Source organism: Apostichopus japonicus, chromosome 13 (genome assembly GCF_037975245.1).
Source record: "Apostichopus japonicus isolate 1M-3 chromosome 13, ASM3797524v1, whole genome shotgun sequence".
NCBI classification, from domain to species: domain Eukaryota; kingdom Metazoa; phylum Echinodermata; class Holothuroidea; order Aspidochirotida; family Stichopodidae; genus Apostichopus; species Apostichopus japonicus.
Window position 1 is genome coordinate 26,138,385 of NC_092573.1, and position 12,902 is coordinate 26,151,286.

Sequence of the window (12,902 nt, forward strand, 5' to 3'; positions counted from 1 at the left end):
CATCGAAACCGCAATGCGTTCGCATTCTGGTTAATATTGTATCACGAGTGTTATATACAACTAAGTGAACCCCCTCCCCTTCCCACCTGTTTTATACTAAAAAGTACATGATGCTTTCTGTAGGAAGATTCCATCTACGTTATGTAGGCCTTTTGCTGTACGATTTTTCAAACCAAATTCATTATTGGTCAGAGGAAGTGCTTGTCCTTTAACGTGAATGCGTTTTTATTTTCCGTGAAGCTGTTCTCTGTCAGGCAGACCTGAATACTAGCTGTGCAGCTCTTCTTTGTTTGGAAATCAATACTGGAATAAACTTGAAGGTGTGCATATGTTCAAAATGTTCTTTTTTTCCTCGGTTACCATGCTTAGACGGTGTGTTTGGTCATGTTTACCCATCACCGCTCATCATAATGCATATCATTCGTAACACTGTAACTAATTGCGTCTTGTAGGGAGAAATCCGTATTCTATTTTTAACGTATACTAGTTTGGAACCAACTACAATGAACAATATTGATTGTGGACAAGTGTAGCCAGTGCGATGAAGGCATACATAAAGAATGAAAGCTCCAATAAACGCATGCACCGTCCATGGTTTTTGTCTGTCGAATTTAAGATGAGCTGGAATTCTCACAGTGGAAAATGTACCAGCCATGGAGGGTCACGTGAACTGCTCCAAGGTGCTACTAACATATTATTTAACCCTTTGTCAATTCAAAGACATAACAGAACATCACTTTAACCGATGTTTACGGTAAATTTTAGAATATTATGTTCGGATGATAACGTTGTCCAGATCATCTATCCGTCTCATAAATAAAAGGGCAAGGAGACTTGTGTTGCTGAATTTGTTGAGGAACAACGAATGCAGTCGTCTAATTCTCGTGTCTATGTACATTTGCGTACAGTTTTGATAAGATGCGCGCGATCCGGCTTTAGTTTGACTGTTTAAAAGAAAATACTCCAAATGGCAATATTTTCGTGATTTTCTTTCATGAATGCAAAGATAAGCAGTTGTTCGCAGGGTTAGGAAGTTTGGAGGGCGAGATCGAAGTGAAAATAAAAAAGTGATGTTTCACCGAAGGTCCGCCCATCAAGAAAATATCCAATAGAACAAAGAGCAGCCCTGAAGAACGCACTAAACAAAACGGAAGATGTAATTGTCAAACAAACAGAACCAAGTGAATGGGTTAATAGTCTAGTGACAGCCATCAGACACAACGGGGAGTTGCGATTATGCAAAGATCCTCCTGACTTGAATAAGACACTGCAGATGGAGCATTATTAAATTAATACCATTGAGCTTTTAAGTTTTACATAGTGATAGATGCCTCATCCGGTTATTGGCAATTTAGGCCAGACGAACTTAGTTCCAAATTATGCACTTTTAATATTCCTTGTGGGAGGTATCGGTTATAAAGGCGTATCCCAAATCACTTTGAATGTGGGGAATGGGGTTGGTGTTCTTTTGGTTAGATAAATGGCTATTAAAGAATTAACATGTAATTTGTAATGTGATTCTTGACAGTCCCAGTCTTTGTTTAAACATCTAATAAGTAATGTTAATATCAAAGAACAGATGTAAGTAAAATTCATGGCTTATATACATCAAACGTTTTGAGTCAGCGAGACGACCTCATAAAGGTCATATACCCAAAGACTGGGATTGAGATCATTAACTCCATGGATTGCACACTCTCTCGTTCCATGCCTTGAACTAATATATCGTTACTCGTGAAACGGGTCCCCTAAAACGCTATAAGCCACTCTTCTGGGTGTATTTTGTTACTTATCTATTTTTCTCATATGCCTTGAACCAGCCTCACGGTCGACAACGGGTCAAGTAAAAGGAAAACAACTTAGTTTCTAGAAAACTTCGAATTATTCGAAAGGTAGCCACTTGGTGTGTAATCTCCCGTCTATAGGATTGAATACTTACCCAAATATGGTTTTGCGAGTGAGGCGTTGACACAGGAATACCCTAACTTCTTACAAAAGCCCAAGCTACCTGTGGCAGTTCACGGATAAGAGTGTCCCCCTCGACATAAACATTGGGTTCCTCGTTAAACAAATCTAGCAGAAGTCATGTTCTCTCGACCTATTCAAATTGCTATAATTTAGTGATAAAGCGAATTCATTTAATTTGGTATTTCTTGTATGTACAGAATCTAAAACGTGATGGACGCCGATTAAATATGACTATAAATGGAGTGTAGGGTATATCCCGCCTGTTGCGCAATACAGTACCATATATCCTAGCTATTTTCTGTTGGCCGAACAGGGCTTACGCGAGAATCATTCAATTGTCTGTATGGATAGTTAACGAAAGCGAGAATGACAACAATATCAACTGCTGATTTTTCTATAAGTGATTATTATGCCATAGATATATTTACAAAAGATATACAAGGTATCAAAACGTAAAGGAACATTGTAGTAAATGTTGCCTGCCCTATCAGAATCCGTATTTTGTATTTATCTAAGACATATCAGGTATATCAAGCAAAATTGACACTGAAACTAAACATTTATGAATAGTTTTGATGTAGGCCTGATTGACTAATAGGCGAGATATTTTATGTCATCACTGATCCAAGTCATATAGAAAGTCCGCATCTTCCGACATCATATTTGGAAACAAGGATGCGTTGATAAAAGCTTTACATTACACATTCTTGTATATTTGATAATACTATTACCCGGTCATACTCGTATACTACAACTCTACACGGTGATGACAGTTATTTATTTACCATTATCTTGTATTCATTTGAGACGTTCCTAAAGTTTGGTTATGTAACTGTATCTTGATTCTGATTGACTGCAGGGGGAAAGAGAAATATACTCGGAACAACTTTCCAAATCTACCAAATATCAGTGTACTTAATTTGACCGAATATAGCATTAATATTGCCACTAATCAGAATCAGCCTCTGGGAGAGTTTTGCTACAAAATGAGCATTATTTAATGGGTAGTTCGTGCAGGGTTCCTTACCCTCCTAAAACGTCCTTATCACATGTCAGACGCTTTGATATATTAGTTAATGATACCATGCACAACCGACTAAGGTTTTGAACTCAAACTGGGATAGTTTTAACGGAGTTAATCAGCTGTCGGAGTGAGTGCCTACTCATGTAGTACTATTTTAGGATAATTGCCTCTTCTCGTGCTAGTACCTTCACGGATTTTACTCGTGCTAGTACTCAGGGCATTTTGGATTCTAGTACACTTGTGCAATATTAATATTCCAACTCTAGCATCACTATGACGAAAGCGTAGATAATATAAGAACATAAAAAAAAAATAAAAAATACATCTAAAAATAGTAAATTCTGAGTATAAACAACCACCCACACAGGCATAACAAAACAGCCCGAAAATACAGAGCAGATTTCATAACCTCATCGTTACATGTGGTTGAGATATGTCGCACTACTCACAAACAAAGCAAAGACAACCAGTGTCAAATTGACAGAGAATTTGACTGAATGATTACACAAGTTTTCGTCGCAAAGACATACTTTTGCATCATCGACAGTAAGTCCCAGGCTGTCAGCAATCAGAGACAGTGAAGCTTCATAAAAGGGGTTAATTTCGTTCAGCATATCTTGACCATAGCATTTATTCTCGATTGGTTGAAACAGTGTTACGCAAGCTGCATCTTTCCCGGTAATGGATACATCAGAATCTGCACGAAAGATGTGAAGATATAATGATTTCTTATTCAACTTAGTTTAAAAACACATGCTGGCACATCATGACTTGTTGAAAACTGCAACAAAACAAACATTTTGCTTTTTAGCTTTCTACATTTTCGTTTCGATTTAGTGCTGCTCAAATATATCTATAGCAAACAATTAAATATTAAATGGATATTTTAGTGACTGAAAATGTAAAACTGATATTGAATGAAAGATATTCTACACTGTTAATTGGAAACTGATACTTCGCAATATCTTATCTCTTACTCGAGAAGTGGTTGATTGCAAGGGCGTAGGAACCGGGGGGGCTGGGGGGGGGGGGCGCCAGCCCCCCCAGTGAAAAATGTGGAGGGGCGGAAGTATCATTCCGCCCCCCCCCCCACTTCGCAAGTCAAAAAACCCCTTTTTCATTTCCAAATGAGAAAAAAAATCTCATTTGGAGCACCAAATTGCATCTAAGGCCAGGTGAAAATACAAAATTAAGTTTACAAAATGGAGTGGGTGTTGAAGTGTGCTATATTGCACCAAATTGCATCTGAGGCCACCTGGAAATGCAAAAAAAATCCAAAGGGGAGGGGGATCCCCCTCCCCTTAGACCCCTCCCCCAGGCCGGCCATCAGTCTTCAGCCCCCCCCCCACTCAAAAGTAACTTCCTACGCCACTGGTTGATTGCATGTATGTAACCTATTTTCACTGGTTAAACCTTACCTTATATAGTTTCAGGAAGTGGATCACAGTGTAGGAGGGTCTGTGTGTGTGTGTGGGGGGGGGGGGGGGTTGTGTGTATTGAAAAGCTAAAGTTAAGCTCAGAGGTGGGTTCGAAGGACAATTTGACACGTGACGTTGATTTGAGGCAACCAAACTCACCACACAGCGTCCCACAATTAGATGGAGTGACTTTTGTATTATTGTTGTAAAAAGGGTTTAACAAGGGCTTTTGTAGTAAAATTGGAACAGTTTTTCATTTAAAAAATGATGCTGTTCATTAACAAGACGTGAAATTTCTAAATTATGATAAAGTTCACATTTGAGGTTTCCAACAAACTGGGACTCACGTTTTCTCTCCCTGACCACCAGCTCCGTCCCTTTCGGCGTTGCCGCCCCAGCTCAGGCTATTACAATCTTTTTGTTGATTTATCCTTGAAACCTGATACATTAATATAGATTTTCAGGCGAATTATGTAATCTATGGCGGCTTACTGTGTATATTGTGGTGAGGCTTTACGAGCCATTTTTCAAAGCGAGCGTATTCAGTCAAACAGGAAGCGGTTAACTTAAAATTCGAATATTATAGAGTTTTTAGGTTACTGAATAATATAAATTGTCTTTGATCCCTGCCTTCGTTATTAATTGTACATTCTATGTTATTTGGAAAGTGTTGCCAAGTTTGACCTTTACCTCCTTTTTTTTGCAAAACGTATTCTAGTACAAATTACACCAAGTATGACGTTTGACCTCCTACGATCATGTGCCCCTTGGCATGTTCAATTTAACAATTAAATAATGCACTGCAAACTTGAAAAGTGCGGTATCCCACATGGTTTCTGGGTTTCGGTAATTTTGTCGTTTTCGTACGCGCATAACTGCCTAACTACTGTTTTGGTAATTTGTCCTGTGGCTTCATAAGTCATGGAGGCGCTACATCCCATATCCATGCACGCACCCACAAAAATGTATAGTCATTCGGCTATACCGTTTAGGAGTTCGTAACAAACTTTTGTTGTTGTTAACACACCCACACGTGCACCTATAGCACACACGCACACACACATTAGTTTTGCCCCCAACTTAAAAAGATGTTCCCCCATGTTACTGTGCAACCCTATGTTACCGCAAACCCCATCCCTAGTAAGACACCAACTCAAATAGTTACAGTTTGGAACTTTAAATTTGGGTTTTGTTAATACTGCACTTTTACATTATCATCGTTCATCTTGTACTATTTATCTGACATCGTGTACTTTTATATTATCATAAGGCAGAAGTGATTCGTTGGCATCGTGCCATTGCACAAATAGGCTTATTAAATGTGGTAACTCTTCGTGAAATGTCTAACGTGTGAAACATGAATAATCATGAATGATTTACAATTTAATCACTTGTTTTTATATTACCATCCTGTACTTTTACAATATCACCATGTAATTTTTCTATCATCTTCGTTTATTTTTGTATGTTTAATCTTATCAGCATGTGCTTCATATTATTATTAGTAATATCATTATCATTATCATCATTTGCGATCCTTATGGCGTTCCGAATTCATAAATTGTTTAACATGTTCCAAAGACTCTTGAATGAAAAAAGGTCTTACTCGATAAAGCAAACGTGCTTTTAGAACACCGGCTTCCAGGTGGACAAGTCACTGTTGTCCTTTTCACGGTGAGAAACGTATCACGAAATTCATTACAAGTGTCCCCATAAGAACTGCAATCACTCTCTACACTCAGATAGCAATCAAGTGCTTGTGCTCCTGAAAGAAGGATATAAAGACATAAACAGAAAGGAACTCTGAACCTTCTGGCGAGGTTATACCACGTTATACCACGAGGCGAGGTTATACCACGTTATACCACGAGGCGAGGTTATACCACGTTCCGACGGGGAGCACTATCAATGAAGTCAGGGGCGTCACTATGGGGAGTGGTGGGTGTGACAATCATGACGTTTCGGGGAAATAGTTGTCGGGAACTTATCTCATGGAGACGTTTCAAGATACAGCGGGCCTCTATCTACTATCAATGTTTCAAGATATAGGCCTATATCTACTATCAATGTTTCAAGATATAGGCCTATATCTACTTTCAATGTTTCAAGATATAGCGAGCCTATATCTACTATCAATGTTTCAAGATATAGCGGGCCTATATCTACTTTCAATGTTCCAAGATATAGGCCTATATCTACTTTCAATGTTTAAAGATATAGGCCTTTATCTACTTTTATGAAGAGAAAGCAGAAACAGAAAGATAACAATTTTAAATGATACAAGCAACTATCAGGCTCACAATGGAGAAGCAAAAGCATTACCATTCCTAAAAGAAAGCAGAGCTTAAATTAGATGTAAAGCCAGGATGGACAACATATTTTAGAGTAGTCCAGTAAAAAGCATTGAGATATGACAAACAATATTCACATTGGCAGCTGATAAACCGAGATGGACACTTTTCTTGTATTCAGCATACAGATTGATCTCTACCAAGACAACAGGCTTCTTCTCAAGCCTAGACAAATATTTTTAAACGTACTCTCTATTTGGCCCGGGGCCGTGACTACAAATATACTCGCGAAAACTCGGCACTATATATGGTTGTTGTTGAAGTCTCCATCGTACAGATCTACAACATCAATACTTTCTAAGCACTCAGGCTAAGGTTAGGCATTTGGGCAGATACGTGGTGCTACGACATTGCACATTGGAAAATTATTTTTCTGTGCAGTATGAAATTAAAACTTTTTCCACCAAAAGTAAGTGTTGAACATAGTAAAACATGTCGTAGAATCATAAATAAGCAGCTAGGTTTATTGAAGTGTCTCAAACAAATTACAATTAAATTAAAGAAAAAACATCTGCAAAAATACCTACGAAGATAGCTTATATTCTGTTACATTAGGGCTCCTCGATTACTAGGCATATACTATACAGTAGCTAGGTGTGCGCGCGTCTAAAGCCTATACAGTACCTCACTGCTACGTTGAACCATAACCCAGTCGATTAGTGCGACTTCGTACATTCTCCCAGTTATATACCATGTTCGTTAGCTGCATATTGATGCGCGAATAATATCATGATTACTCCATTGCACTGCCTAAATCAAATCGATCTTTCTCGCAATGAAAACCTATGATTGACTGATTGCATGTATTGAGATGTTTGGCCAACTTAAGTGTATTGGTATTCTGACACGAAACATTTTTAACAATGCTTATTGTTAGTAGTATACCTGCATATACTCTACTGCATATACTCTACAGGGCTTGACTGCGCATAACCAATTAGCCGTCGTGATATCGACGGTTCTTATTTGTTAACTGGTTGATAAATTAATATATGAACACAACATATTTAATGAATAAAGCACATGACGTACGTAAGCACAAACATTTCCCTCTAATAAATGGTAATTTTAGATTTTAAATGATGCTTTCGCTGTATGTTTGTAAATGCTCCATGAAGGTTGTGAACAATCTCCGCACACGAAAACCACTCGTACATAATGCACGTACAGATAGCGAACCATTTACACTGTTAACTCGAATTGAGATCGGTCATTGATAAAATCTAACTAGGCAACAGTTAATTTTAGTAAACGACGCCTAGCCATTTACCCAATGTAACTATACATCCAAACCTGAAGTTTTTATTTGGCACTGAATCTCGACAATTGCGAGAAAAAAAAACAACGGAAGCAAATATATAATACCGATGATCGTTCGTTCCAATAACAACGATGTAAGAACAAGGGTACACCTTGTTGCACACATGGTATGTAACCAAAGTATGCAGTGAAGGGACAAACTGAAGCATATGGACGTTTGTTTGTTTACATTAACTGAATGTGACTTAACGTGACTTTACTCAAAATCCAACATATCTTCCAAGCAGTATCCCCTACCGGTATCCATCCTTGTTTAATTACATGGCTTTGTACTGGTCATTTCTTTACCTGTACAATGATAACGACAAATAGAATGCTGGAGGTTCTTCTTAAACGATAGAAGATATACATAGGCCTAAATATAGGGAATGTTAAACGATTGACCAGGTCTGAGCATCAACGTAGCCCCATCCCCGCCCCCCCCCCACCCCACCAGCCCAACTCACCGGTTCGTCAGGACTGCTCAAGCGTATTGCAGTTTGTGCAGTGCTAACTTCGGAATATTATAATTGCTTTTTTTTCCTTCAAAATTTTAAACTCACCATGACACAGAAGGCCAATGGAAATAGCAACAACGGCAAGGATCTTCATGGTATACGCTTTATCTGTTGGAATAATATAAGGAACGTAGAAATATTGTTGTATGAATTAGAGCTTTCCCAGTAGCAAACAGTTATTTTTTATTTTTTTTATTTTGTTTTTGATGACGTTTATCACGAAGTTTTGATTGTCCTTAATTAGGCTAATCAATAGTTTTTGTCTTAAAGGTGGTGGGTCTCTGAGTAACACGTCATTATCATAAGCAATACAGTCATAGTAGGTTGCTATAGCTCGCCGTGCGTTTTTATAATGTATGCAGTTGCATATTAATAGTGGTTATTGGGTTATTAGTTCAAGGTTATCGTGCGTTGAAGTCAAGAAAATGTTGATTGACATAGTAATAATCAACTTTATAAAACAAAGGAAACATTGTTATCTTTGCAATCGGGGACGAGAAAGCTAGGTAGGTGTGGAAGATATCTTTGTAAACCATGCATGGACATGTATCATTTATAATATATAATTGTTGTTAAGAAGGGTATCATTAAGATGAAGATGGTTGCTCGTAGTGTTGAAATTACTGCAGATGCTTAACAATAATTATATATTATAATTATTAATTATATAATTATATTATCATAAATAATGTATCTACGGTACGGTACTGTATGTAATTTAACCACAATGCAGTACGTGTTTGAAGAGTTTCCGTGTAAAATCGGGATCCAACATAAGCCTAAACAATCATTTCCTATCTCTCCGGGTACACGCGATACATTTTACTAGTGATTCACCAGACTGATATGGGTGAGGGGACACGTAGGGAAAACTAGCTAGACGCGAAATGGTGCTATAAATTACTCGTCTCAAGCCGGTGCAAGGGTTCAGAATAATTCAGTTTTTTTTTACCGATAACACATAAATTCATGAATGAAAGCTTGAATCGCTTGATGACTCAAATGTGATACCTTGAATGATTTTCACTCGACTGAGTGATTTCCCCCGCCTGGCTACGGATTTGTGCACGCCACTGGTTAGTTGCACACAATTGTACCTTAACAACCGATTAAAAAGGCCGGATATTTTATGTAGAAAACAGCGAATATCTTAGATAAACTTGTAGAATTAATATTTACCTGAATAAGAAGAGCTCCACTTGAAGACATAGATAAAATGATGGTGATTAGTGCCGGGAATGGTCTACTTTAGTTCAGATCTAGAGGCAAATGTTACTGGAGACAGTTATCTCTATTGATATGTATCATTATTCCTCATCAGTGATTGGTCCGTTCACTTAAAAGCTTAACCAATCCCATTACGACAACTCACCGAGGTTAGTCTTTAGAACAACGAATTTTCCCGGAATTCCCCTTAGCCTTAAATTAGAAGTGGAGCCAAACGAGTCAGGAGCACAGTCAGTCCCCAATGAGCGAGTTAATTAATGAGCAGTTAGAGAGCAGTTTATGAGAGTTAGAGAGCAGTTTTCTTCTAGCCCCGCCCCAAAATTTGAAATAACGCGAAAATGCTTGAGACCTATCCATCTCTTATAAAGGCTTGAATAATGCAAAAGAAGGCGTCGCTAACCACCAGATGCGGTAAGTTGAATTCACAACATTTATTTTTCGTAATAAAACGGTAAAAAATTGTTATTTCTGTCGTTCTTTCTGATAAATCTCCATTTAATTTGGCACCTTTCTTATGGCTCCAAAAATGCCGTTAAATTTGCAGTGAACTTGACTTCGTGACAGGAAAAATATGCACATTTTTTTTGTAAAATTGGCTAGATTAGACTATGTTCTTTTCATTGATACCAAATTCGCGATCGGAAATGTAATATTCTTGTCAATAATCAACGTATTAACTTACGGCAAAACACAGCGTTATGTAATACAAATGTTAGGACTTTGTATTGGCTCTGCGTGTATATGTAATGATGTACATTGCTTTAGTTGCTGGAAAACGCTCGTGTTATTGTACACACCTCATACTTCATAGTCATAATATTGCTATAGATCTGAAAAATAGGAGCTGAAAATGCTCATCTTCTTTCAACACATTATGCAAGCTCCAAAGTTGAAGTGTAGTCTAGGATAAAAATACCTCACACTAACCACGGCAAAATACCACCGCCTTGCCATAGTAAACTGTGGAACTATACCACAATTTTACGGGGTATTTTGGTCCTAATATCTTGGACAAACGATGACCGATGATGGTCGCTGTGATAAAGAGATCAGGTCAGGCATAGAAATTGCAAGAGTCTCCTTCCTAAAGCCTAAAGACGTGCTGGCTAGTAAGAACATAAAGCTTGCAACAAGGAAAAGAATGGTGAGATGCTACGGACGTCCTTTCAACCCTGCTGTATGCTTAGAGACATGGACACTCTCTAAAGACACAGAAAATAAGATTGAAGCCTTCGAGATGTGGCTGTATAGAAAGATGCTGAAAGTGTCCTACAAAGACAGGATGAGCAATGAGGATGTACTTAACAGGGTGAGCGAAGAGAGGAATCTACTATCAGAGCTGAAAAACAGAAAGATGCAGTATATGGGCCACATCTTGCGATCGAATGGGCTTCAGAAACAACTCCTTGAAGGGAAGGCGGGGAGCAATAGGAAAAGAGGGAGACCAAGGAACACGTGATTGGCAGACATCCGGAATTGGACAGGAAAATGCCTGCACGATCTGGCACGAACAGCGGAAGATAGAACGAAGTGGCGAACCATGGCATCCAGAGCCTCGAAGGGACAAGGAACCATATAAGATATAAGATAAGATTGTGGTCCTATGGATGCGGTTTACCACAGTTTACCATAGAACCATTCCACAAATATGGTTTATCACTTTCATCTTCACAATGATTTTATCTCAATTTACACTATGTGTACTATAGTATTACCATAGTTTTACCCTAATTAACCACAGTTTTACCCTATAGCTGTACGAAAGTTTTACCCTAAGTAAACCACAGTTTTACCCTAAATTTACAAGAGTTGTATCCCAATTGCACAACAGTTTTCCCAACTTGTCTTAATTATAGTCAGTACACCACAAATAACCTTAAATTCCACCCGTTGGTAGATTGTATCATAACTGGGCTAGTTGAAATTAGTTGAAGCTAGTTGAATACAACAAAGCAACTCATACTGTATGTCATGATGTCGTATGTAAATTATAGCATACTATTTTATATGCACCAGATTTGGTCAATATGCTGCAGTCAAAACATTCATGGCAACAATATAAAGGTTAAACAGTTTTACAGTATGAAGTATGTACAGATTTTGTCAAGTAAAATAAGTATGTATAATTTTATTCTATAGGGTTACTGTGGCAAATTTACCATGTGTTACCCCAATTTAACCTTAGCTGATTACCGCTGTAAGACTATGGTACATTTACTTGTTGGGAGTATGTATAACCTTTTTTCTTATATCTTAAGTAAGGTGATATATTATTGTATTCATGTCCTTTTTAACTGTTTGTCCAAACTTTCTGGCAATCCTGGACTTGCCTTTCATTTAAAAATTCCGTCCTACTGCTTTACCTCAAGTCTTTTCATAGTGTTTAAAAGCTATGTTTTGTTGTCTCGAAATTTAATGTAATATGAACGAGAAATAAAGAGAACAAACAATAAATGTGTTGTTATTCTTAAAAAAAAGTTCTTTGACAAAAAGCACTGGCAGGAATTTGACTCTTTGCAGTGGCAGGGCTTGTACTTGGCAGAGCACCAGCATGGGTTCATCTTCAGAGTCTCAAGCTAAAATAATTGCTGGTGATAAATGCAAACCAGTTTGAGTGTCTGGTTTTAGCGAGTAGTACAAAAAAAAGCGAGTGTTACGATATGGCATTGCCTGCATGTGTTGTTATGTGTGGATACCGGATGTACCAAATCGATGTATTTGCAGTGAGTATTTCATTATCTCCAGGCGTCTTTATGCCCCTACCCACACCGAAAAGTCATTTTACTGCAATGAATAATGCCTCCTATCATTCGATATAAGCATGGAGTTCCATGATATAAGCAAGAAGATTCCACAGCGACAGCTGGCAGATGGGAAGGGGAGCTCTATGAATTTGAACTCTTCTGGCTCAAAATCTAAACTGTCGTGGTGGCAAAAGTTGAATGTTCATGATAGCCCAAGCCATTAGCTATCATATGGTGGGTAGGACATGTCAATTGAAAACTTCTTTCTATGCTCAATCGGCCTTTGAAAGTGACGAGTTAAGTGTGTAAGTCAATGGGAGCAATTAATTGTGGAACGGTACCTGTTAATTACC

General features: G+C 38.1%; 2 protein-coding genes across 2 annotated transcripts; one reads left to right on the top strand and one right to left on the bottom strand.

Moving 5' to 3' along the window:
* Positions 1-2,354: 2,354 nt before the first annotated feature.
* Positions 2,355-9,866, bottom strand: LOC139978411 (uncharacterized). The gene is made up of 4 exons (XM_071988623.1): positions 9,758-9,866; positions 8,624-8,686; positions 6,017-6,175; positions 2,355-3,689 (listed from the first exon to the last, which is right to left on the bottom strand). Exons 2-4 carry the CDS (start codon positions 8,670-8,672, stop codon positions 3,409-3,411), a joined length of 489 nt encoding a protein of 162 aa, XP_071844724.1. The 5' UTR covers positions 8,673-8,686; positions 9,758-9,866; the 3' UTR covers positions 2,355-3,408.
* Positions 9,867-10,823: 957 nt separating this feature from the next.
* LOC139979044 (uncharacterized) lies at positions 10,824-11,264 on the top strand. Its single transcript, XM_071989682.1, has one exon. It carries the CDS (start codon positions 10,824-10,826, stop codon positions 11,262-11,264), a length of 441 nt encoding a protein of 146 aa, XP_071845783.1.
* The last annotated feature ends 1,638 nt before the right edge of the window (positions 11,265-12,902 follow it).